Here is a 25,001-nt window from a genome sequence, read left to right as displayed (position 1 = left end):
AAAAAAGGCATTAAATAACCTGGATTTGAATGCCTACATAGGACTGTTCTTTTTACTGATGTTCTAATTGAGAATTACTTACAACCCAGTATAGACTACTCTCTAATATTAAGGTTTATTTTGTGATGACTTAATGCTACCTAATACACTGTGCTCTTCCAGGTCACAATCATTGTTGCAACAGTGGCTTCTCACATTATGCATCTTAATGCTGCTGTTTTAAACAAGCCACCAGGTTCCTTGCAGGATCAGTTGTGACTATAAGTAATAATACAAGGCAGAGGGGTGATGCTACTGCCTGCAGGTGGCAGGGCTGCCTCGGCGGAGCACTCAGGTACTGACCAGGCTGCCTCATGCCTGAGGCTGTAAGGAATCCAGCACAGCTGGATATTTTGGGAAGAAAGGAAAACGTGAAATATCTGAATTAACCTATCCCTAAAGCTTACTTTATCAACTTCCTTGACTTGTCTTAACCTAATCTTTCCTGGTTAAAATGTTTGTTTGGGTTGCGCACTTTAAATGGATTAGATTTCTGTAGGAAGAGAAGTGTTACAGTGAGGTAGAAACAAGTTAATTTCTTGATGTTTAAATACTGAAAGACTTGGATATCTGTGAGATGAAAAGAAAGTCAGTACTGAAAGGTGTGCTGTCTACTGGTAGGTAAAAAAGCCCATTCTCAGGTTATTTCCAGACCTATGAGTTATATTCTATAATAACAAAATACAGATTCAGGTCATTTTTTGAAAATACTTGAATAAAGTGAGCACCTTCAATCTATACTTTCCCTTCAGCCAGTTCATGTTGTCATGGCACTTTTCCATTAAAAGTCTTTCTCCTCTGAGCCTCCCAAGCTGCCTCAGCTGCCAAAGATATGTGCCAAGAAAGAAGGAACAGTGCTATGAGCGTTGCCTGGCAGTGTTCAAGCTGAATCTGGTGGCACAGTTTTCTGTGTGCACGTTTCACGTGGCTCAGGGAGCTACAAATGTTGGGCAGAACTTCCCAAAGAAGACCCTTGAAGTGCAGGTCAGCCCTGGCTGCTAGTTACTGGAAATTGCGACTCCATTCTAATGATTTTTCTGCAGTGGAAGTGATGAACTTGGGCTGCTGGGTGGTTTGCTTCACTCCTCCTGTGCCCTCATCTCCCTGTGAACTAAGAACAAAAATACCAACTGGTGTAATGAAAATGTTACAAGGCAAGTAAGTGTAAATTGTCCTAGGAAGGTTAAAGATAGATCTCCACCCTTCCCCCTATACCCCCCCCCCCAATTGCACTAATTTATCTTACCATAGGTTTTGCTATTAAAGTTTTACAGATAAAAATCCTTCAGCAATTGGAAGCATTCTGATGGTAAGAATCTTCTCCTACCTCTATGTCTGATCAGTATGTATAAACTCATGAGATCTTGCAGCTAATACTGCTCTATTTTTGGCTCAAACCCCCCCAGATACCTAGGGCAAAATGTGTCTTTAAAGTTCCATGGAGTTTATGTGGGCAATCGGATTATTAATCATATACATACCCTTTAATAAGTTGCATTTTTATGAAACACTGGAACTGTTTGCTGGGTAAGGAACAATTATACTAAATTACTAAGATTTTGGTATTTTCAGCTCCTTTGTAGACTTTGTTTTCACATTATCCTCATAAAATAACGCCAGTTTAAGGAGTGAGAACAAACCTGAACAAACTTTATGCAGGAAGCAAGAAGAAAAGTAAACTCACTAAATCAGTATGGTAAACCACACTGAATGTGGTAAGATAGTGGGACTGCCGTCTTCCCAAGCACAACTGTAGGAGGCCTGCAGCTTCAGGCTCAGCCTGTCCTTCGATTCTGGCCACCCCTCCCATGTTGCAGGACCTTCTGCTGTCCTTGAGCCAGTAAAAGGTGCAGTAAATAAGAAAATGGCAGCAGTACAGCTATGGAGAACAGCATCTTTTGATTTGGGGATAAAAAGGATGCCCACTCTCTTGGCAGTCTGGCACCTACACTTTCAAGCCTTACGTTTAGCAGTCTTTCCCAGCTAACCCAAATACTACAGCACATGTAAAGACAATGGAGCAAGTGTCACTGAAAGCACAGTCATTGTAAAATTACTCATGATGCATGAGTATACCAGAACAAAATGTGCATTTTCACTGGTTTTGCCAGAAATAGAATTTTTTGTGCTGTACATCAGCTTGTTCTACTTGGAGCCTTTAGCACTTTGACTCCCAACAGTTAAACATCCTAATGTTGAAAAGAACTCTTCCATTTCCTTCTGCAGGAGGTGATTTCTCTTCTCAGCATCTTCACGAGCACGTTCAGAATTCCTCAGTTTTATCTCCAGCATCGTGTATTTCTTTCGTTCTTGGTCCAGTTCTTCTTCTAGCCTAACCACTTGTTTCCTCAGGTCTGTGCTTGTTTCTTCAATTCTTAAAACCAAAAGAGAGAGAGAGAGGAGAGGAAAAAAAAAGGGTGGGTTTGTTTTTTTTTTTAAGTGGCTAGATAAATAGTGCTGATGATAACCATAATAAATGTGAGTTTGTTCCACTTAGAGCTAAAATATTCTAAGAGGAAGTTTTAAAGGAGGGCACTAATTGTCATTTCATTAATGTTGAGTTGAAGGGCAGAGACTCCTTGAAAGCTGCAGCCTCCTCTATTTGTATCTTGAGAAAATATGCTCAAGTCTTGCAAAACAATGCTTGCTTTAGGCCAACAGACAATGTCTAAGGAGATGTATTAACTCCTCCAGCTGCGTTCACATATTATTCCAAAATAATCTAATCTCTGTTTTAATCCTGATACTGTAAATTGCTATATGGATACCCAGTACAGAGGAACATCCTTAGAGGTCAGGTAGGAATGAGGTCGCATTCCTTCCTCACCATGCATTTTATGCTATTTTTCTGTAAAGTTTACCACTGACATTGTGGTGGAGGAATAAAAGTTTTTCATACTATACACAATTTTACAAAACCAAATGTTGCATATAAGAAAGAATCTGAAGAACAGACCTTAAATGTATCTGGGCACAAAGCTCTAATGCCAGGCTTAAGATTTTAGAAATCAGGTTTTTCCTAGGAAAAGTATCCACCTTCTAACTTAACAAACCAAAGCAAACAAGGAGAAAACCCAACCACCAAACAATGAAAACCCCACCACAAAAATAAAACACCATAAAACCAACAAAACAAAAAAACCAAAACCCCACCCCCTCTTAGGTTCATTGATCTCCATAATATCCAGCTGTGAAGCTGGGGTGCCCGACTTCTCTGTGAAACTGAATGGGTTACTTTTAGACAAGGTAAATGACATTCAACAAGGACATGCTACAGCCTCCACAACAATAAGGGGGGGGGGGGGGGAGGATGACCTTTGTGCCAGTGCCTGAAGGTCTGAGTTTTGTGGCCAAGAGGCAGGCAGTGCAGTGCATTCTCTTAAACTGTTCCTTCATGCACAGCCAAGAGTGGCAATATGATCACTGTTACAACTTTCACAAGTTAAGAAGTGGCACATGAATGTGCTGATTACCAAGTCCAGCAGACTGACACCTGCAGTAGTGAGTGAACAGAAATATGTACCATGTCTGCAAAAAACCACTCATCTTGATGAAGGCAGACTTTTATCAACCACCTGTTTTTTTTCTGTAATACAAGAGGATTTATCTGAAGCCAGGATGCTTCTACACACAAACACATACCCTTTATAACATTTTTGTTAAATCCTGCAGCTCTGAGATCCTGATTCAATTTTCCCACCACAAAGTTCAAGTCTGCTACAGCAGCCTAAACTAGTTGTCCATGTCCTGAATTACATAGCTGCATTTCTCCATATGCAACATCATACTCCTCTCCAAGATACTTTCAGTTCCTTAAGAGTCCCAGGTGATAAACATGAGTTACTGGAACTCAGCAGAGAATGCCTGATAATTATAATAACCTTGAGGGAGAAATACTCTTGAACAGGCTGGTTACAGGAAGGCCATAAAACATGCCTCCCTCTAAGGGAAAGAAAATGGGCAGTTGAAGATGATAAATAACAGCTTTTCCATCAGCAAGTGCTCCTTACCTCTGCCCCAGGCAGGTACTGACTCTGCTTTCCCTCCACTTATGTATGTGCCAACAAAAAGCTCATATTCTTTCATTAAAACATGCCCTGCTACACACACAAGAGTTCTGCAAACCACACAAGCACACGTACAATTGTAAAGGAACTAATTATTACTTTTGGGGACTAAATTATCTTCAATAAAATAAAGCTAGTGCGACAGCCCAAAGTTTTCCTGCTAAGCTGCCTCCCTTCTTTGCTAGTTAGCTCCTGACTTTCATGCAGTCTCAAAAGGAGCGTATTTTTGCACACATAAGTTGCTGCACATGTTGTAAAAACATTGCAAAATTTTTGAGAGCTGAAAAACTTGGCATGAAATTCTTAGACTTGACAGCAGGATCTTTCAGGCTCTAAGTCCTGAACAGCTGGAGTCATCCTGTTTAATACAAAAAGCCAGTGATTGCATCTTGCTTGGTTTTATGAAACTATTAGTTCATTAGGCGTTTTTCTCTTAGCTACTTTGCTCTGTAAGACCTGGCCAGTTTACAGTCCTCCCCTCCAGCCCCAGTACCCTCTGTCCATGCAACAGCTGGAGGGGAAGGCAGGTGTGAAAGCTGAAGCAGCTGAAACTGCTCAACAGCTGGAATGAAAAACAGCTCTTCCTGGACATTCCCTGATGTCAAGAGCAGAAGGCCCCTTTTGGAATGGTTTCACTGATAAGAGGTGTAAAGCCATCTCTCCCACCAGGCAGCAGCTAAATACGTGCAGATACACATTTCCAAGTTTTGCAGCCTTGTCTCCTGTATAGTGTTCTATCCCTGCAACAAGGCCTGCCAGGGCAGCTCTACAGAATTAAATGCAAGTCCATACCCTCATTTCCCTCCCATTCTGCATCACTAGGGCATAGGAAAAAAAAGCAACAACAACAATTAAGCCATGAACTGCCATCCTCATTCACAGACATTTTCCAACACACCATACTAGCAACTGGTGGTGTTCTCAGCAGCTCTTCCACCTGGAATACAACAAGGTGGGTTCTCCCACTCTGTGATGTTAGATGGGAACCAAACTGCTACATGGTTTTATTTTCCTTCCATCTTCACATATCAAGGCAGTACAATGCAGAAAAGCTGCAGTCTGACAAACCACAACCATAGGAAATCATAAAATAAAGCAGGAAGATAGCAAGTGAAATTCCTACTCTAAGCACTGTCCCACTGGAAGAGATCACAGTTCAAACACATTTTTGAAAAAATACTTCAACAACAACAAAAAAAAGAGGCAGCAAATGTAGCCTAAAGCTGTGCTATGCAATCCCCGCAAATATTCATATGTGCTTTTGGTACCATGTTTGGGAGACTGACTGGAACTTGAGTCGTGTAAATGCTACCGTTTCAATAATTAACACCTTAACACGCTCACAAAAGCTAAGAACTGGACTATTTGTAAGAAATGGGACTACAACCTTTCTTCCGTGCCAGGTATGTGTGCTGCAGAGCCCAGGCCAATGATGATTATTTTGTATTTTAACACGGTGTGCAATTTTGCATATGGCTGTATATTAAAACATATCTAATTCCTTTAAGCAACAATATTTCATGTGCATAGTTCCCTGAAAGTCATTCTATAAAGCACTTAACACTCACAATACACTAAGTAATACACAATGCAACTAATACACTAACACACACAAATAAATACTACTTCCTTGTTATCAATACTTTCTACTTCCTACAGCCTCTCCTGGAAAATGGAAGGAATTTTTCTGAGCACAGATCTGCAGTACAGCACCATCAGTTGCAGTTGTGCAAATAAGCATCAAAGTGGCCTAAGAACTACACAGTTCACACATCTGCTGTATAGGCAGCACCTTGCTGCTATTTTGAGTCAGCGTGTGGCCTTATGAGCAAAGGACCACCACAAGTACATCGAAAGTCAAAAGTGAGATTTCTAGAAGTTCAACAGAAAAGGGCTACTAAAAAAAGTTGTAGCTGAGATGCAATCCCAACACCACCACCACCAAAATCCCACCAAAACAGAGAAGAGCCAAGATCAGTTTCCTGAAGAATATTTCCATTGGGAAAAGCAGAAAGAAACCCTCAATTGGTGCCCTCTTGGCACCTGCTGACTAACAGATTTCCTTGTTAAGGCCTGGACAGCCTGGGTCCCAATCCCTCCGAGATGTTTGCTTTGCTGTTTCTCCAAGGACACTAGCTAAGAGCAGATTTTGGTACTACCTGTGCAGTTCTAGTTTCCAGTGGAAACACAGAATGTGAAATACTGGAATTCCCTGTTTGATGGAAATCCCATTTTTTTGATCCTCTCAGATCAGAGGGAGGGAGTTGTATTCAAAAGAGCAGTGAGGAAAGAGCGGAACCACATCTGCTATCTCCCACACCCAAACTCTAGATCTGAGAACCTGATGAACTTGATATCCCACACCCATGTTCCAACAAGGGTAATGCTGACAGACAACTGTCCCCCCTGCAGATGACATTACCTTTTGATACTAGTTTCATACTCAGTCCTCTGTTTGCTCAGCTCTGTCTTTAGCTCCGCGACCAAGCTCTGTAACGCCCTAGAGCATTGGCCAGAGTCTCTGGAAGCTGCAGCTGGGTTGCTCTGTTCGCTGCTGCTGCTGCATGCTTGAAACCTGTCAAAGCTGTTCTCCAGATCTGCAGTCTTGACCTCACTTTGAGACAGTGAGTCCTGAGTTATCCACTCGGTTTTGAGAGAGCTTAAAGCAGAAGAGTCACTGGCCCGGCAGGCTGCGCAGCTGCTGACTGAGTCCATCACAGAGATTTCACATGATGATGTAGACCACGTGGTGCTGGCCATACTGTGTGTGCTAAGGGAGAGGCTGGACGAAGGGACATTGTCATAAGTAGAGAGTCTCTGGGAAGAACAAGAGTCTTTAACTCGCTCCCCAGAGGCTGTCCGGCGGTGGCCTCGGAGGGAGTACAGTCCATTCATCAACCAGTTCCCACTGGAGGAGAGGTTGGGGATATCTAAGGATGAGCTGCCCAGCTTTGGACTCACAGACCGTGCTCCCTGCTGGCGGAAGGAGTATTTCCATGGAGGCAGTGTCTGCACTCTTTTGCTAGGGCTGGTGGCAGGCTGAGTCAATTTGCCACTGTGCTCTGAAGGAGTGATTTTCACTGCAGGCCCAGGAGTGGTCTCTAGTACTACAGCATTGCTAGAAGGCGAATCAGCAGGGCTGGGAATGTTGTTCTCCGACTTGTTGTCCTCCCCATCCTCCTCAGAGATCCACTCCACAGTACTGCGCTGGCGCACAGGTCTGATTTCCAGCTGGCTCCCTGGCACATCAGCCTGAGGAACAGCAAAGATTCGCCCCTGTTCACTTATCAGCACTGTCATCAGGTGCTGAACTAGTGAGGTGCCTGTGTGGAGAAAACAGAGGCAAGCGTTTGATGAGACACGGAACACCTCAGACACCTCTGTCTGTGAGATGCCCTGTGAGGTTCTCGTGAGGCAGGCCTGTGGCCACCATGCACTGCAATGGGTTTGCACAAACATCTGCTCTAGACCTTTCTGTACAGGACTGCAGGAGAGAGGAATCGTTCCCTTTGCCGGAAATGTGGACTGTGAAGGATGCAGGTGTCAGCCCAGCTCATGAATTTAGCAGAGTACGAATGATCACTAGCAGTGATTAATAAGTTGGCCTACTTAATGACACCTTTGAGGATGACAGATGAGGAGGACACCTGGAAAACAAGGCATGACTGTAGCACACCAAGGCAGGGGTACAGAGCTAGTATCAAAATCAGCGTTTGAATCCATGCAGATATGCATACCAGGCCTGCACACACTAACTACTGGGATAGAGCATCGCTCTGTCCAACCTCCAAAACCAGTATGTTTACAGAACTACCTTTGCATCCAGTTTTACAGTCTTAACAGACCCAGAGATAGTGTTTATTGAAGAACCAGAACTTTCAGTTCAGGGCTTCTGCTGCACTTAGTGTACAGAGAAACTTACAGAAAGTATGACATCTGTATGATCCATGCACTTGCAGAAAGTGTACAGCAAGTACAGAAAGTACTTGCAATTACTTATCCACAGAAATGAGCCGTCACTGTTTTCCAGTAGCTGAGTAGACCACTATGAGCTAACAGAGAACATCATGTCCCAAACCTAATACAAAGCATTTTCTACAAAAAAGGAAGACCTCTAAGGGCAAATACGTAGTTCTGTCTTTAAGTATTGTCCAAAATAGAGAATAAGACTAACATACTCAGGGGTTCAAGATAAGAGCCTGAATTTAATAATAAGGTTTTGGCCTGATAGCAAGAGGTACTGAGCTCAATTTCTATGTTATGTCTGTGAATGCATGGAATAAAGGAAACCTATCTGGAGAGAAAAGATTCCTAACAATTTAGCTGTCACACTTCAGATATTTCTATTTGAAATTCATGATTTAAATTTGAAAACAAACACAACAGAAGTGCTTTCTGTTAAGAACTGTCAGCAGTACTTTTTTGTATCAGTTAGTTTAACAGATCCATCTTACCCTTAAGCTAAAAAAAATTACTGAGAGCCTTTCTACTTCTCTGTTATTTCTGCTTAATCAATCTTCTTTTCTTAACTAACAAAAAACCAAAACATTGCCATCACTGTTGCTTATGAACATAATGATCAAGACTAAAATTCCAGCCACTGGATCCCCATTTTTCTACAGTTCAGGTCTGTGATAATACAGAATTCTAGTTTAGGTTTCTGCAGTGTTTTCATTTGATGATTAAGAGAGACCATGAGACGGCAGCATCTGTGGCACCTGTGCACCTACACACAGCACAGCACCTCTGCCATCAGGTGAACAGCATAATGAAATACCTGAGGTGAAAGAACCTGAACTTGTCATCTGTAGCATCAGAACACAAAGCATTTTGTTGGCCAAAGCTGAAAGTCTTATCAGCGCTGGAGTGCTGGCCAACTGGCCACTAGGGGAAGTCACAGCATCACACAACAGACTGAGGTCTTGGCTATCCCCACCTTTGTTAATACGAAACAACCCAGCACCTCCTCTTGCACCCCTTTTCTCCACCCTACATGTTTGTACCTTCCCTACTTCGAGTGGAAGGTATTAAATCTACCCCTGATAATATGGCCCACATCTCTGCAGCAAACTTTGAGTCCCTGAACAACTACAGTATATCAGGCTGTGCTCTGAATTTGGTCTGTTGCCTTATAATGAGTTACCATTTGGAGGGCACACATCTGCAGTACCTTTCAGAGATCATTTGTGCAGAGAGAAACAGACTGCTGCTACTAATGCATCTGAAGGGGGGCCATAAGGATGCTGGGGAGGGACTCTTCATTAGGGACTGCAGTGATAGGACAAGGGGTAACGGGTTCAAACTTAAACAGGGGAAGTTTAGATTGGATATAAGGAAGAAATTCTTTACTGAGAGGGTGATGAGGCACTGGAATGGGTTGCCCAGGGAGGTTGTGAATGCTCCATCCCTGGAGGTGTTCAAGGCCAGGTTGGACAGAGCCTTGGGTGGCATGGTTTAGTGTGAGGTGTCCCTGCCCATGGCAGGGGGGTTGGAACCAGATGATCTTGAGGTCCTTTCCAACCCTAACTATTCTGTGATTCTATAATGTTGGTGTTCCATGAAGGATTTCTATCATGCAGAGCGCTGTATGAGCTGTTCCCTACAGCTAGGGAGCGGTGCCAGGGCTGAGTTCAGACATCCTGGGCGCAGCATCTCCATCTGTGCATAATGCAAAAGAATTGATGGATTCATTCAGCAGGCTTGCCAAGATCCCACAAAACTTGATGCAAAGACTGTGCTAAAACTTGCACCACAGTTGTGCTGCAGTGCCACCTGGGAGAGGGGCTGTATTCCAGCTCCTGTGTCAGCCAGACAAAGATCATGGCCTGGGCATTTCCTGAACCATAAGGAGGTAGATAATTTTTAAGCTTCATATTTTTACATCCAAAATTAACAGTGATTTTTCAACTGATTCCTTGGGTTCTGTGAAGTTCTGACCCATACGCAGCCTGCTTAGAAGAGAAGACTTCTAGGGCACTTAGTTATAGCCACTGTAGCACAGCAAAAATTACAGTTCCTCTTTCAGTGTGGACTGGATATCCTTTACAGGGAGCTGTCTAACCACCAAAATGCATCTATACCAAATGACAGCAGTTTCGTAGTTAAGCATGCTCCTTCTGTAGAACATTTGAGCTTTCATTTTAGCAGTGGGATCAAAAAGAGTTTCATGTAATAACTTACAAAAGGGCAGAAGCATTTTCATGTGGTGGAAAGGAGAGACACTCCCAGGCCAGCAGTGAGTGGGATAACAGAGGTGAACCTGTACATTCCCTCACAGGCACTGATGAAAGGGAGTGCTTCACTTGCTGCTGACTGTGCAGTGAAGTGACACAGCTACCAATGAATGTATGAATTTCAGCATACTCTTACAACTCCAAAACACAGGTGTTTTGTTATTTCGTAACAGCAGTACCTACCTTCCATCATGGTCACCGGATCTTCCATTTTGGGCCGTAATATATTTGGCCCAAATACTGTAGCCAGGTTCTGGACGCTCATCTTGTTAACGCTGGAATGAGCCTGAACTTCATCAAGGAACCTTGAAAAGCCCCCCCAAAAAAATCAAAGGAGGAGAGAAATAATAAGTAAGTCACTTCTCAGACTGCAGGCGTTTTGGAGGAGGGACAGTTTTGTCCTGTGCTTATGGAAATTTGATACCTGAAATGCTTCTAGGGACTAATGCAACTTAGATACTCAGTAATAACCTCAGATCCCTCCTAGTATATGAACAAGAGAGGACAAGATGGCTTCTGTCTAAAGTACCAGTTTTCATACTGGGTATGAAATGACAGATTTTTACATTTTTATAGGAAATCTCCAATCACACAGATTGACTTCTGCCAGTTTTCACTTCCAGATATGGCAGAAGTAAAAAGACATTTCAGTCATGTCCTCATCCTCAAACTAGAAGCCTGTGGAAAGAGCTTTGTGACTTGAATCTAATAAAATACAGATAAAGAGGTAGCCCAAATGCTTCTTGTGAATGCATCATCTGGGCAAACAAACACAAGAAAATGTCTATGCAAGCCAAAGATAGCACATGAAGAAAACCAGAGTGGCTATCTAAATGAATAAGCCTGAAATCAGTAGAAGGTTTGTAACAGTTAATGTTTCATAATTTGGAACAGTCTCCCAATAGGAGTTGTAGTAAGAGAAGGGCTGTAACAAACACCTGAATAGCTTGTACATAATTAGCCAAGTTGCAAAAAGGGCTGTATGACATGCAAACCTACAGTAGCAAGAAATAGGACTCGGTGCCCCAAAAGTGTATTCTCACTCTGCCTGCACTCCGTTTCCTAATCTATTGATAATTTTTGGATGATTGGATGGTTTTTGGCAAGGAAAAAGTTTTCTTGTCATTCTGCACTACTTTTGCAAATTTCTGAATGCTTCTACTGGCAGCATAGCTTTTCTTGGCACTCCCATTTATTCTGCAGCTTTGTCCTGTGGTGGATGCTGTGCTGAGACCTAAGAATCCTCGGTTTTCTTCTCTGAGAAGCAAATTCTACTTGCCTTTCCTTTCCTCAGTTCTTCACTTAGAAACATGTATCATTATATTCCTCTGCTTCAGCTGTCCGTGTTCTGAGGTGCTCAGTTGTTAAAACAAATGACTATGTGCTTCTATAGTAAAGCAAAAATAATTTCTAAAGCATTCAAAAATACAATTCAGAAATGTTATCTGTTTGTACACTTGGAAAGGGCTTGACATCTCTTAAATAACTCATGGGCTTCATGTCAGCGTTTGTGTCTGCTGCCTGCTCCAGATGTGCAAATCCCATTGTTCATAAAGAGACTAACTACCACAGAGACTAAAATATGACAAAGTTCAGTACACTGTATCTAGGGTAACAGTCAGTTCCAGCTCCCAAAAGACATTCCAGCCCACTTTGCAAAAATGGGAGATCAGCAGAGAGATGTGAAGAAACAAGGCTGCAGAGTCCCTGGTACTCCAAGAGGAAGCTATTCCCAACCCCCCTTCCAAAACAGCGCTGAGGCCAGGCTGGCTATTATAGCTGCATCTGCTATTCAGCTTGTGTCATAAATCTTCCAAGTGTGTGGTACCTGGAAAAAATCCCTTTCTTTACCAGTCTCTGAGTGCTTCTGAAATAAATAATATAACATATTAGTATCTTTGCTGTGGGTGACAGCAAATTGCTTGGTTGATGTTCTTGGATAAAACAAGAGCTTCCTTCAGGCAGGCTGCACATTCACCTCCACATGTTTTATAGCAGTAACTTACATGTAAAGTGATGTTTGAATATTCATACTTTCAGATCATATTATTTGTATCTAAGACTGAGCCTCATAAACTTACTTTTCCAAGTGTTAATTAACTTCACTTACTTGCATATGTATTTGAGGAGGTTGTAGTTGGCTTGGGGCAAATTCTTCACTTGTTTAACCAGTTCCTGGGTACCCTGAGGGACAGGAAAAACAAGAAGGAGAGCTATTAATATAAAGGATGCAAAGCATACGTGACTTTCCTTCAGTACTACAAAGTCCTCTTTCCAGATTCAAAATCTTGAACAACAGATAAGACAATGAGACTGCTTTAAAAGAGGTGTCATCCAGTGCATTGTCCAGAACCTGATGTCCAGAGCTTGATTTGGTTCTCAAAATCAGTGGAAATCATCCTGTCAACTTTAATGGCTAATGTTGAAGCCTGCAATTAGTGAAGCCTGCTAGTTTTCACAGATTGCCCACTGGCACTGGTATAGATGTATCAGCAAATGTGCCTTTTCAGCACCTGGCCTATTTGAAACTTTGAGGCATTGAGTGTAGCACAAATACATTGCAGCAATGCTTAACTAGGCAGCGAAGAGTTTTTTCTGAGAAACCTAAACAACATTCCAATTAAACTACCTCCTTTTTAATAACTTACTTCCATTTGCAGTCATTCTGAGTTGTGGCACATTTCCTCATAAAAATTCTGTCTTTGCATTAAAATGTAAGATGAGACATCTGCTGCAGGAATGACTTAAAACCCTGAAGATACTGAAATCATCTAATGAAAACCTCTGACTCAGAAGGCTATTGTCCTTCCACATCCCAAGCATCATTTGCTTGTTCCTATCAATGCTTCAGTTGCCCTGGAGACTTGCTGGGTTTTGATAACTAAATCTTTTGTGGGAAAACAGATACCCAAGCCCATTTGGGAAGAGCAAAGCTGCTAACTAAAGATGGAAGGCTGCTAACCAACAATAGAGAAATTCCAGAAGCAGCTGGTTCCAATCCAAAGAAGTGCAATTGGACACTCATTTCAACTTTCCTCAGTTTCTAAGGACTGATAGGGAGCGAATTCTGTTGGCCAACCTCTTGAAAGATCTTCCCGATTTCTATGGTCCACACAAGTCAGAAAGATCCAGAGAGCACCACCTCTACCCTTAACACCCTACATGTAGATACGCTTTTTTATCCTGTATGTCCCAGAACAACAAAAAGTCCTCTAATAAAAAAAGAAACTTTAAAAAACTTCTTAAAAGCAGTAAGTCCTTTTTAATTCCTTAGCTTAAAAATGGCACTGGTTTAACTAAGACAACAATGGAGACACCAACAAAAGATCAGCCCCCTTGAAAACCTCAGTCCTCTCTTTCACACTTCTGAAAACTTGAATCAAGGACAGCTGCTACTGTTATGAACATTAAGGTCAGGTGTTCAGGTCATCCAGCTTTCAACTGAGAAGTTTGAACTATAAATAGGTGAGCTAACGGACCTAATTTCCTCTTGAATTCTGCTTTGTAACCCAATTTATTTCAAACATTTGTCACTGTATCTCAAGTGCTCTAAATTAAAATACTATTTCTCCATTGGGTGCAAGAGGGACTTTGGAACAGAAAATGCAGACAGTTATGAACAGCTGGGAACATGACCTAAAGGTACAAGGTGCTACCTAACAGAAAAAAAAAGGTTCTAAAAATTTACCATTCTTGCTTTGTCACAAATGTGCTATTACACAGGGAGTATCTTCATATTTGTCAAGGTACAAACACTTTCCAGGTTAAAAAAAGCTGCAGCTTTTATCAGGTCTGCCACAGGTTTGTACCCACCAGAAGGCTGAGCCTATTAACACTCCAGTGAAAGAGTAAAGGAAAATGCAAGCTAAAATCCTCTCAATTTTTAATCAATAGCACCAATAATGCTTATGGCTGCAGCCTAGCAAGCAGTAGAGGCACTGCACTGCAATTCAGCATGGTATTTTGCAGTATTAACTCTTACTCTGCTGAAAATGCTGCATGTGTAATTTGCCACAGATGCACGCTTTCCAAGGAGTGATCCTAAACCCAAGGGTTTTGTAACGTGTGTAACAGCTCAGCAGCAATTAGGAGCTTCTAGCTGGGATAGCAACACTTTAGATGTTCACTCAAATTCAGACCCCTCTTTAAAAATTCAAAGCCATGTACTTGGCCCACTTAACTGCTGTGTGCATCACCAGAATACAGGCAGCAGTGAAGGTTAAAATGCTATTATATCAAGTCAGCTCAGACTCAAATGAGTTTTGAGAGATTTGAAGATCTTTCATTCGTTCTTACTCTAAAATTGTTTTTCATTTTCAATCCCTCCTCCAATCCAGTTGGCATGAGAATCAAATCTTTTGAAACGCTGCACTCCTGCTCAGATAGCTGGAGGCCTCAGCACAGCCAAAGGTGTCTGTTACATTTCTGTTTGCATTCCAACACCAGAGATGAGCTGGGTGCAGAATGAAGATGAACAGTGTTCTGAATGAAAAACTGAAAGTTCAGGGCAGTGCTGGAGTATTTTTTGCTGCAGATGGAGGTTAGGCCGAGCCAACATCACAATAATTCCTACCTGTGGTCACAATGTAGCAGCATGAGGTGCCAGCAATTTTATCTAAGCGGCTATTTTGCCTTCAATAATTCTGTTTTTATTGGTGGGTGGGTGTATAAAACTAAAAAAAAAACGATATTTTGAATCTAAAACTTTCATTCAAAAAATCCAAATACTTTTTCAAAATGAAGCATTTTATTTTGAAATTTCCTGCTTATTGTTTCATGGTAAAGCACTATGGTTTCAGTGAAACTACATTTTTGAGCAGTGGGATTTTCCATGTTGTAGGTGAGTCAGGCCCTACAGGCTGGGTATACTTTGTGCTACATTCTGCTCCACGTGCTGCTGTGCACGTACTGCATCTCCACCCTTGGTGTGTGCACTTCACCTTTCCTTCTGAAAAAGTAAACAGCCCTTGTTGAGGTTCCAGATTTTCCTGACAAAATAAATAAATATAAATGCTTATGTTTACGGCAGTCTAGTCAGACAACTTTGTGCTATTAACAATGCTGTATTTTGTAAGCTTTCATTTTGGCTATCTAGTGCTCCACATTGCCTTTCTAATCCAAAGAGAATATTGCACCAGGAGTCATTTGAGTCTGGCCTTGCTCCCACAAAACCAACAGAGATACTGCTTCCCAAACTGCTGCAGCCTGTGCAGGCAAAATCAGGCAACTACGTAGTTAATAAGCTGAGCAGTGATGTACAATTATGTTTGCCCAACTTGGCAGTGTCTCTACTCTTGTGCAATAGCGCTTAATGGATCCAAAACTTCCCAGTCTGCACATCTTAAGACCAAAATGCCACCAGCTCCACTGCCTTAGAAATGCTGCTGTTTCTTGCGAAATCAACCACTGTGCTGTCTGTAACACAGCACCCTGCAGAGTTGCCTGAGTATAAAGAAGAAATGGAGCAAGTTTGGGAGATAGTACTCACATACCTGTACCCATTAAGACAGCACTACTGGTGCACTGGCACACTGGTGTGACTGTGTCCAGAATTCAAATGCATATCCATGCGTGGCAATACGCTGTGTCATACATAGAAATTTGCTTTCTCAGAGTTGGCTACAGGATACAACATGTGAGTCCAGATTGAAGAAAACTTGTCTTATATCCATAAAAAAATGACATTCTCAGATATGCTACATTTGATGCATGCAAGCGTCTTCCTATGGGCATCAAGAAGGACTGAATCTTCCCAGAGTCTTCTACCACTTGAACTCAAGGGGAACCGCAGGTTCTCAGTAAAGAAGCTTTTACAATCCCCACCAGAGACAAAGATGTGAGCTTGCTTTTGAGGCCACACACAGAAAAGGAACAGAACTGTGGACTGCAGCTTACAACTTACAAGCCCTCAGGCCTTTGCTTCTTTAGCTGACACTAACAATAATCCTTAGAGCTTCTTTAAATTTCTGGTTTAGAAGGTGGCACAGTTCCACCCGCATCAGACCAGATCCAACGTGCCTTTGCAGTCAGCAAAGAGCTCAGACATCACCACAAGAGGAACAATATGGATGAAACAGATCAATCAATCATATTGTAAATTATCCTGCTCCTCCCAGGCACTGAATCAAAATTTCCATGATTGCCACAGACTTAGAGGTTTTTGTCAGTCCCTTTCCCTGCCTGGAAACCAAAAAGAGGACCATCAGAAGGTGGTTCTGGAAAAATATTTATAGCATATTTCCCCCTATTTTCGGATAATATTATAAGCTGCCCTTTTGTAGCGCCTTTCCTCTAGAAAAGGCAAAGACCATCGCACTGATCAACGCCTCATCCACCAAAACTTTGGGAAGCTGTTCTGATATATGAAACTGAAAATGCAGAAAAAAGGAGTGACTTCATACAGCTTGTTAATGAGTCAACAGCAAGGCTTGGAAAGGAACCCAGATCTCCCACCATGCATCTCTCGCAAATTATTCTACAGAATTTATTCAGGAAAACCACCAGGCTATAAGACTGACTTCAAAAAAAGCTCCTGCTTCAAGCAGGAGCCTGTGATACTAATGCCCAATTCATGGCTTCAGGAAAACTCAGAGGAAGGTTCCCAGGAACTTCACTGACTTAAATCAGGACTGAAGAGTGATGAGAAAAAAGGTGTACTACATTGAGTAGGGAGAACAACCTTTGAGGTAGAAGGAAGCAGATTAGAAGGATCACTGACCTCTCCCTCATCTTTTGAGAGTAGCTGTCCACAAGAAAGAAAGTCTTCATATTTGGCAAAGGGGATGACAGGCTCTGGCAGCTCTCGAAGGTAAAGCTTCAGGAGGGACGCCACAGTGTGAACATCAGTGTTGCTGCAATAGAGAAGAGGGAAGGAAATTCAGAAACCCACACCACCCTAAGGGTTGCTGACTTTCTCTGGAGGTGCATGAAGGTCTCTTGCAGGGACAGGGACAAAGTAGGCACATAGAAGCCGTTTTGCCACATGCCTGTACTAAGCAGGAGGGTCTACCTGGGACCAAGGGAAACCTCCCATTTTGTCAACATATAAATGCATCTCAGGCAATACAGGCAGTGGAAGATATATGTCCATGACACTGCTTAAGGTAGGGTGGTGGTGTGGTTCCTCAACCAATGTGGATCAAGACTGTGGGGAATACCGACCAGGCAAGTGCACAGAGATCACATAGCATTGAGAGTAGAGCTCTGCATCCTCATGCAATCAAACATAGCCTTTGATCCTCTCACTGATCACTCCTGCCTGATACTCTTCCCAGCCAGCACCCACCTGAGTCTGATAGGCCAAGCTCTCAAGTACCCTAGTCAATCATTCAGAAAAAAATGGAGGAAGCTGTATTGCCCCTGGGTTCTCTATTGCCATTTGGCACAGCTGTTAGGCTGGAGTATCTGGCATTTCCTAGCCCATTTGTTACGCTGAGATATCAAGCACTCTCTTTTCTCTCCCGCTCCAGGAAATTCTTTTTCCTCTTCTCTCTCCTTTGCTTTAAGTTGGGGTTGAGGTGTCAGATCCTACAATGAGGACCCTTTTCAGTTTCATATCCAGCTTTTGATTCACGACAATACCCCTCTCATTCAAAATCTCATGACGTACAACTTTGTTCATCTTTGCAGATGACCACCTCGAAGGTTTTGACAGTTGGAAAGCTAAAGACATTCTGTTACCAGCTCCCCACTACCCACCATTGCCCTGAAAGTCTTTAAAGAACTCTGAGAAAAACATATCGGTAAGCAAGAGCTTCAAATCCTCACCTCTGTCTAAAAGCTGAATCTCTTCTGCTTAGTATGTTTTTAAGCATTTTTGGAGCACAGAGCTAAAACAGAACAGGAAAAATTACAATAGCTGCTAGCAGCTACCGCTTGCTACTAATCCTGGTAACGCTATTCCTGCTAAACAGCTCCATCACATTTGGGAATACCACAGTTTCACGTGGCTGTTTTCTTCAGCTGATTATAAATACTGTACAGATGAGTTCATCACCCTTACTGTTTTCTTTTTTAGTGTAGAGTTTTAGGCATGGATGGAGGATATGACTGTTACTCAGAAGCAGAGCCCAGACTACAGCTTCAGGTCTGCTGGCTGCAGTTACTGCTCCATTCTCAAAGCCATGCGAAATCCAGCCAAACTTGCAGCAGTGTGGAACACGAAAGGAGAGTAGGTGCTTCCAAAACAGCAACACCTGTCCTTTCATAAGAATATACATAGGCACTTAAAACCCAAATTGGAAAAGCAAGCCTTTTAAAAAATAAGTATTTTAATTATCAGTCATCAAAGAGATCTGATCCACCAAGGGGCAGGCAGGCTCTAGCGTTTGGAAGATCACTTTCGATACAAAAGCCATCTACAAGCATTGACTGCAATGAGGCAAAAAAAGAAAAAAAAGAGATATTTCTTTCACTGCACCTGATTTGGAAACAAGCCTACAGATTTTACACTTGCAGAAAATATTTGCTGCTGCCTAGTTATCATAAGCCATATATGGATAGTTTTAGTTATACATAAGAAAATTATGCAGGAAAAGCTTTTCACTTAGCTGAGGTAGAACTGCCTCTCCCCTTATCTGTGATGATCCATATCAAAGACCAGAGACCTAGTCCTACAAGCTGCTGAGCTTATGGTGGAAAGAGCAAAAGGCAATGATGGGGGGACTCTCAACTGTCACACTATTTGGGTCTCCTAGGCTTGCCTCCTTTAATTCTGCACTGAACCTTCAGTTATCACATTTCAAATCAACTACCCAGAAGGCAGGCATTCCTTCATGGAGATATTTACTGCCTCTTTTGAAGGTGAGACTTAGCACTGATCTAGTTAGCTAGTGCAAATGCCTATGGAAATAAAGGTGCTTCCTGCTTTAAAAATGCTGGGGGCAGGCTTGGCTTATCTTCATGACAATGAAGTTAGTACGGATTAGACTAATTAGACTAAAGATGAAAGTGAAACTGTCATTCCTAATTAATTCCTTCTGTAGATACTCCTGTTCCAAAATACAAGAGTTTTCCAAAATAACTTTTTTCACTTTCATGAGTTAAAACAATTCCAATTCTAAACTAGAACACCCAGGCATTCAGTTAAAAATACAGAGATTTTGTTTAAGAAAAGATGAAGTGAGACAATTTGATGATTTCAAACTTTATTTTTTAATGAAAATATCTCCAAATATTTGACACTTCTATTTAGAGAGCAAATGCTGACTGTGGTTAAGAATCAAAGAAAGGAGAATGGGTGGTCTGGGAAGTTGAGGGGAGGGAAGAATTACAAGAATGTTCCCAATAAACTCTAAGGATATTCCTCCCAGGATGAGACCAAACATTGTGCTTCCCATGCAGGAGACTGCTCCCTCTTCCTGCAGCACTAGGCAGGGATGCTATTGGCAATGTCAAGACTGTCTGTCGATCCAGCGGAAGTGATCCCCTAGGTTAATGTACTGGTGATACAACAGATGCTGCCTGTATCACCTGAGAAAGTGGTGCTAGTGACTTCCAGCAAGAAACGGAGCCAGGTGTCCAAGTCAAGATCCCAAATCCAATCACGCTTATGGACCTCTGACAGAGATTGGGCCAGATACGCAAAATGGCCTTGGATCCAAATATCCCTGGAGTTCAAAGTCTTTGTTAGGGTCAAGGCCCATTTCTCAAAGTGCTCCTCAGGTTAGCGCAATGCTGACCGTCCCTCTGGGTAGCATGTACGTATGAGAAAGGGAAGGAAACGCTACAGTTATGGACAGGATTTGGCTGCAAGGGCTCTGAAAGCATCCATCCCTCCTGATGAATTGACTGCCTGGGCTCAGAGCCAACACAGATAGCACAGCTGAGAGCTGCCCCCCTTCTGTGGCTGGCCGTGGATGGGAGCGCTCTGAGCCAGGGCTGACACTTTTCTCATGGGAGCCAATACTAAACTGAGCGTCTACTGTTCATCCTGTGTCTGAGCTACAGCTCCCACTGCCTCACAGCAATGTCTGTGCCTGGCTACAGATCCTGTTGACCTGGACTCTGACTCACGAATGGATTACCTAGCCTGATCTTGGAGCTGCCTCATAACTATGGGCTTGCCAGGTGATCACTGGACTGTGTCACTGACTCTGCCAGCCTCGTTATCAAACTTGGCTCCTGGCTTCACCTTGCTTGCTAGAGCAGCTGGCCCTGTTGCTCCCTGGTATGGTCAGCAGGACAAGAAGGCAGCTAGCATGTCTTTGTACCAGGCAAGGAGTGATTACGTCAACATTTTATACTGGGAAGAAAAATGCAAAATTGCTATTTTTATTTCAGAAACATTTGACTCAAGTTTTGCTGAAAATCAAAAGATATTTACTATTTTGAAATAAATGTATCCTTTCAACTGCTGAAATTGTGGATGAAAAAAATAATTCTTCTGCAGTCAGAAAATGCTTTGTTATGACATGCTCCCCAATTTTATACATTGCACACATCACAGCCAGCAAAGATGTGCAAGATGGTGGTGTCTATTCTGAAACCTGGTGACAAAGGAAGGGAAAAAGTCAAGACATTGACACAAACACAGGGGATCTGCCAACTAGCTAACTTAATGGTCTCAATTTCTCCCTCTGCTCAAGCACTTAGCTGAATGAAGGCCTCTGCACTCAACACCATGCAGGAAAAAGGCCAAGCCTCTCTTTAAATGAAGGGAATGATGGCATGGAAAGAACATGTAAACTAGAATAGCCACTGCAAGGCCATTCTTGCTAGATTTTATATGCCACGGATAAACCAGCCTGAATTTGGTGATGTCAACTCACCTGTCAAAAAGGGGCTTCTCTCCACAGTCAAAAGAATCCTGCAGATCTTTGACAAGGTTGGCTTGGCCGGGCATCCGAAAGAGCCCCTCTTCTGTAAGACCTCGCTCTCGAATAAAATCCACACACTGTTCCACCAGCAGTGGGGCCAAGCGCTGACCATACTTCTTCTCGTACTGTACAGTGTCCTCCAATCGCTGTCCAAAGATCCCTGCCAAAAGAGAGCAAGACACATCTGTGTGTCAGCTTAAACTCTTCTTGAGCTATGGATCAGGGCATACAGTGAGGGAAACTCACATGGAGGGGGTGAATCCGCGCGAAGGTCCAGTTTCTAGCAGACTTTTAAACAGTATTTTTAAAACCAAGAATTACATGCTGAGTGGGGCTTTTTCCTGCTTAAGAGTGCTTCAGACTATTCTCTGCCCTAAGTCAGTTTATATCTCACTGTATGAAAGAAAGGTGGGGTTAATATTATGTTTATGTATAATGTATATAATATGCAGCAGTGCTAAATCTGGATTAAGTAGTTATGCTTCCATTGCATCTTCTGTCCCAAGAACACCAAAACAAATGCCACACTAACATTATGAGACCCAAATCCTTTCTGCAGGTACCCACCTCAGTTGCCATTCAACAGTTTGCAGCTGTGCAGCCCAACAGGTAGCAATCCCACTAGCAGGGGACTGATAACACGACAGAATACAGTTGTCAACATTAAAACTAGTTATAGTGAAAATCCCCCACCATCCTGCAAGCTTTGCATTTCAATTTATTTTCCTTTAATTAAAATTCCAAATAAAAATTAAAAAAGAGTAAAATGCATGCAAAATTCCTACTAAAACATGGTGCTGTACTTCCTGCACCTTGAAAATATCAGAAGCAGCAGGTACTCTAAAAACAGACTAGCATAGGTGATTCTAAGTCAGATCTACTGCAGACATATATCATCAAGTATGAAACACTGTCTTCCTCTTTGGGGACACTGGAGTTCCTGGTCAATACTAGCTGCTGAATACCACTATTGGCACCAGATCTTTTCAGCAACATAGAAGGGGCTCAGGATGTAAGACCCAAAGGTTTTAGTCTAATCCCTGCCACTAGGAGACTGCTCCATCTAAAGGGACAGCCACTGAGCTGTGTCGTAAAACCCTAATTCTAGCATCCTATAACGTGTGGTAGAGTCAGGGAGGATAGCGTCCAAGTTAATCATATTTTGATAATAAGAATTCAGTAAATTAGAGAATCCCAGAATCTATTTAATTTCAAATGAGACCAGACCATAGCAGATAAGATATTCTATTCAAAGATTTCTCAAAGCAACAGAAGGTTTTCCACTGATATCAAGGAGGTTTAGATCATACATTCAGCACTCAATCCTGCAGGTCTGAGGGAAAAATAAAGCAACATGCAATACTGGAGTTATACTATGTTCACAACCAATAGCCAAAGCAACATGCAATACTGGAGTTATACTATGTTCACAACCAATAGCCAAAGCAACATGCAATACTGGAGTTATACTATGTTCACAACCAATAGCCAGAAGCAGTGTTTAATGGATGCATGCATGTGCTTACACCAGGCCAGGGGATTTAGTCCTTTCTTAAGGCTCTACTTACTCTCCTTATAATAACCACATTTTCTATTTTTATTTTAGTGCTATATTCACGGGAGAATAATTCCTGGCAGGAAGTTTCCTAACCACCATTCACTGTCCTTCACGGGAGATATCGTGTCAAACCATACCTGTTTTCTATATTCAGTCCATCCCTCCTGAGTCCTCAGGGAAGCAAACCTTTCACTGTCAGTTTCAGCTTCTTGAATGAAACATGTAAGAAAGATTCTAAAGTCCCATTTCTTTTCCCTGCCAGTTTGTTATACATTAGAAGACAGAAACCTTCCTTACACTCCAGCCTAAACAACTGCATTACAGTATCAGAGCTGGAGGGCCAAGAAGAGTCTTGAAGGAAATTCCCTCCTTATTCTGGCAAGAGGGCATGCCCTGGAGCATGGGAGTGACTTATCTTTATCACTGTAAATATTGGTTTTCTTAAAGAGTAAATGTTTTACTAGTTCTCTTTTCTGATCTCTTTGAATTTTCACTTCAGGGTGTCCCTGAAGTCACGTTCTAGGACAGGGAATCTCTTCCTGCTTTTGCACAGGTTGCTTTGTAACCTCATAATGTAATCCCTGCTGTCACGATGGGGCACAGCAGAAGTGTTCGGTAGGTGGGGTTCAGCATTGTCCAAGAGTTTCCAGGGCACTTACAGAGGCTAGGGAGCCATGAAAGACCAACCCTTTAAGCCCAGTTTCTCAGACAACTTCCAAATCCGGATCATAGCTGAAAAAGTGAAATCTCCATGGCCTGTTCATCTCTCAGCCTCTCTGCTGAACCTGCTCATTGGGGAGTAACTCTCAACATTGCATATCATAATAAATATACACAGGAATGATCCAGGAACATGCATCCTCTATAACCTCCCTCATGCTATTCTGCTAGCGACCATTTCTCTCTCTTCCTCTGCATGTTTGATCCTGGGCCACAGGTCAAGGCAAATCAAGGTCCTACAGCATTAGTTGTAGCAAGCTTGGGTCAGACATCAAGCTGTGCACCTTACAGACAAAGAACTTCCTCCAACCAAACCCATCTATTTCTTTAAAGTTATACATGGTAAAAAGACATACAGGTTTAGGGAGGTCAGGCTGCGGCAGATGTCACGAGAATTACAGGATAGCAGCCCTGTTTTCCCAGTTCTCTACTTGTTGAATCACAGCTCTGTTTCCTAAAAGGCATGTATACAGAAGGCTCCGGGAAAGAGGTAAATGCTCTGCATTCCCCAAATACAGAGCACAGAGATAATGTTTTCCCAGAAGCTCATGTTCTGCTGTTCTAGACTGAAGTTAGAGCAAGGACAATGATAGTATCAGACACACACATCAGAAGCACACACAGAACAATTGCATGCATAATGTCCACTTGTATTATGAAGTTTTGTCTATTTTTCCCTCGACTTGGCTGGTCTGTTGTCAGCAATATGCTCTGATGCATTTCAGGCAACATCAGTCCTTGCCTTCCCAGACAGCTTGAATCACAGCAGCAGTAGCTTTCTGTAGGTATAATCAACTCTCCAGTGACCTCATGGTAACAAGTGGACTGCAGCCATAGACCATTGACAAAGAGGTTAAGGAATGTGACAGATAACAGAGATAGAAGGGTGACCAGAAGGGTGACCTATTTTGAGATTCAGAAGGAGCAGCAGATGGACCTTTCACAAGCACGGGATTAACATTACTATGGGTGTCTGCTAGAGAGACAGATGCTGGGAACCTTGTCTTTTTCCCTTCTCAGGTATGAAGGCTGGCAACATCTCGTGGATGGAGACAGCAATCTTTGGAAGAAGCAAAGACACTGTAATATTTTTCTACTGCGATATTACTCACCTCCCTTCACACCATTTCAAATGGGTAACAAGAAAAAACAGCCATGAAACCAAGACTGACACAACTGAGGATGAAGCTGATCTACCTATCATATGATGAGTGAAAGGAGCTGGCACAATCTTGGGTTTCTTCAGGTGTGAGAGTGGGTGCTGAAGTCCTGTGCAGGAGAGATCACACAGCTCTCATGGGTCATTTTCTGCTGAGGGGAAGAAAAAACCCTGTAGCCATGGCCAGGCTGAAAGACTTCTCCCAGCCCAGTTCTCTTGGCTGCCTCCTGCCTTGGTTTGGCAGCTCCACTCCAGCCCAACTCCAATTGCAGATCTATGTTTTCTCTTTCCCTCAACCCTTATCCCTAATTTTCCAAAGAAGCACTATAAAAGGTCACCAAACATTGCACAGAAAATGTGCATGCATTACAGCATGCTGCTGACCACAGACCAGCCAAAGCTAGGGAA

General features: G+C 42.5%; 1 protein-coding gene across 2 annotated transcripts in view; it reads right to left on the bottom strand.

Moving 5' to 3' along the window:
* Window positions 1–2,184: 2,184 nt before the first annotated feature.
* ARHGAP22 (Rho GTPase activating protein 22) overlaps window positions 2,185–25,001 on the bottom strand; it is a gene marked incomplete at both ends in the record, with an annotated part of 152,540 nt that continues 129,723 nt past the window's right edge. For both annotated transcript variants that reach the window (XM_080620945.1, XM_080620946.1), the window contains 6 exons: window positions 2,185–2,413; window positions 6,529–7,429; window positions 10,523–10,644; window positions 12,450–12,523; window positions 17,058–17,190; window positions 21,109–21,316. In XM_080620945.1, coding sequence (XP_080477071.1) covers window positions 2,185–2,413; window positions 6,529–7,429; window positions 10,523–10,644; window positions 12,450–12,523; window positions 17,058–17,190; window positions 21,109–21,316 — 1,667 coding nt within the window. The remainder of the gene's footprint in view (window positions 2,414–6,528; window positions 7,430–10,522; window positions 10,645–12,449; window positions 12,524–17,057; window positions 17,191–21,108; window positions 21,317–25,001) is intronic.

The sequence above is a fragment of the Psittacula echo genome (genome assembly GCF_963264785.1).
Source record: "Psittacula echo genome assembly, chromosome: 6".
In the NCBI taxonomy this organism is placed as follows: Eukaryota; Metazoa; Chordata; class Aves; order Psittaciformes; family Psittacidae; genus Psittacula; species Psittacula echo.
The sequence above is the reverse complement of the archived record's forward strand: the minus strand, read 5'-3'. Positions and strand labels throughout refer to the sequence as shown.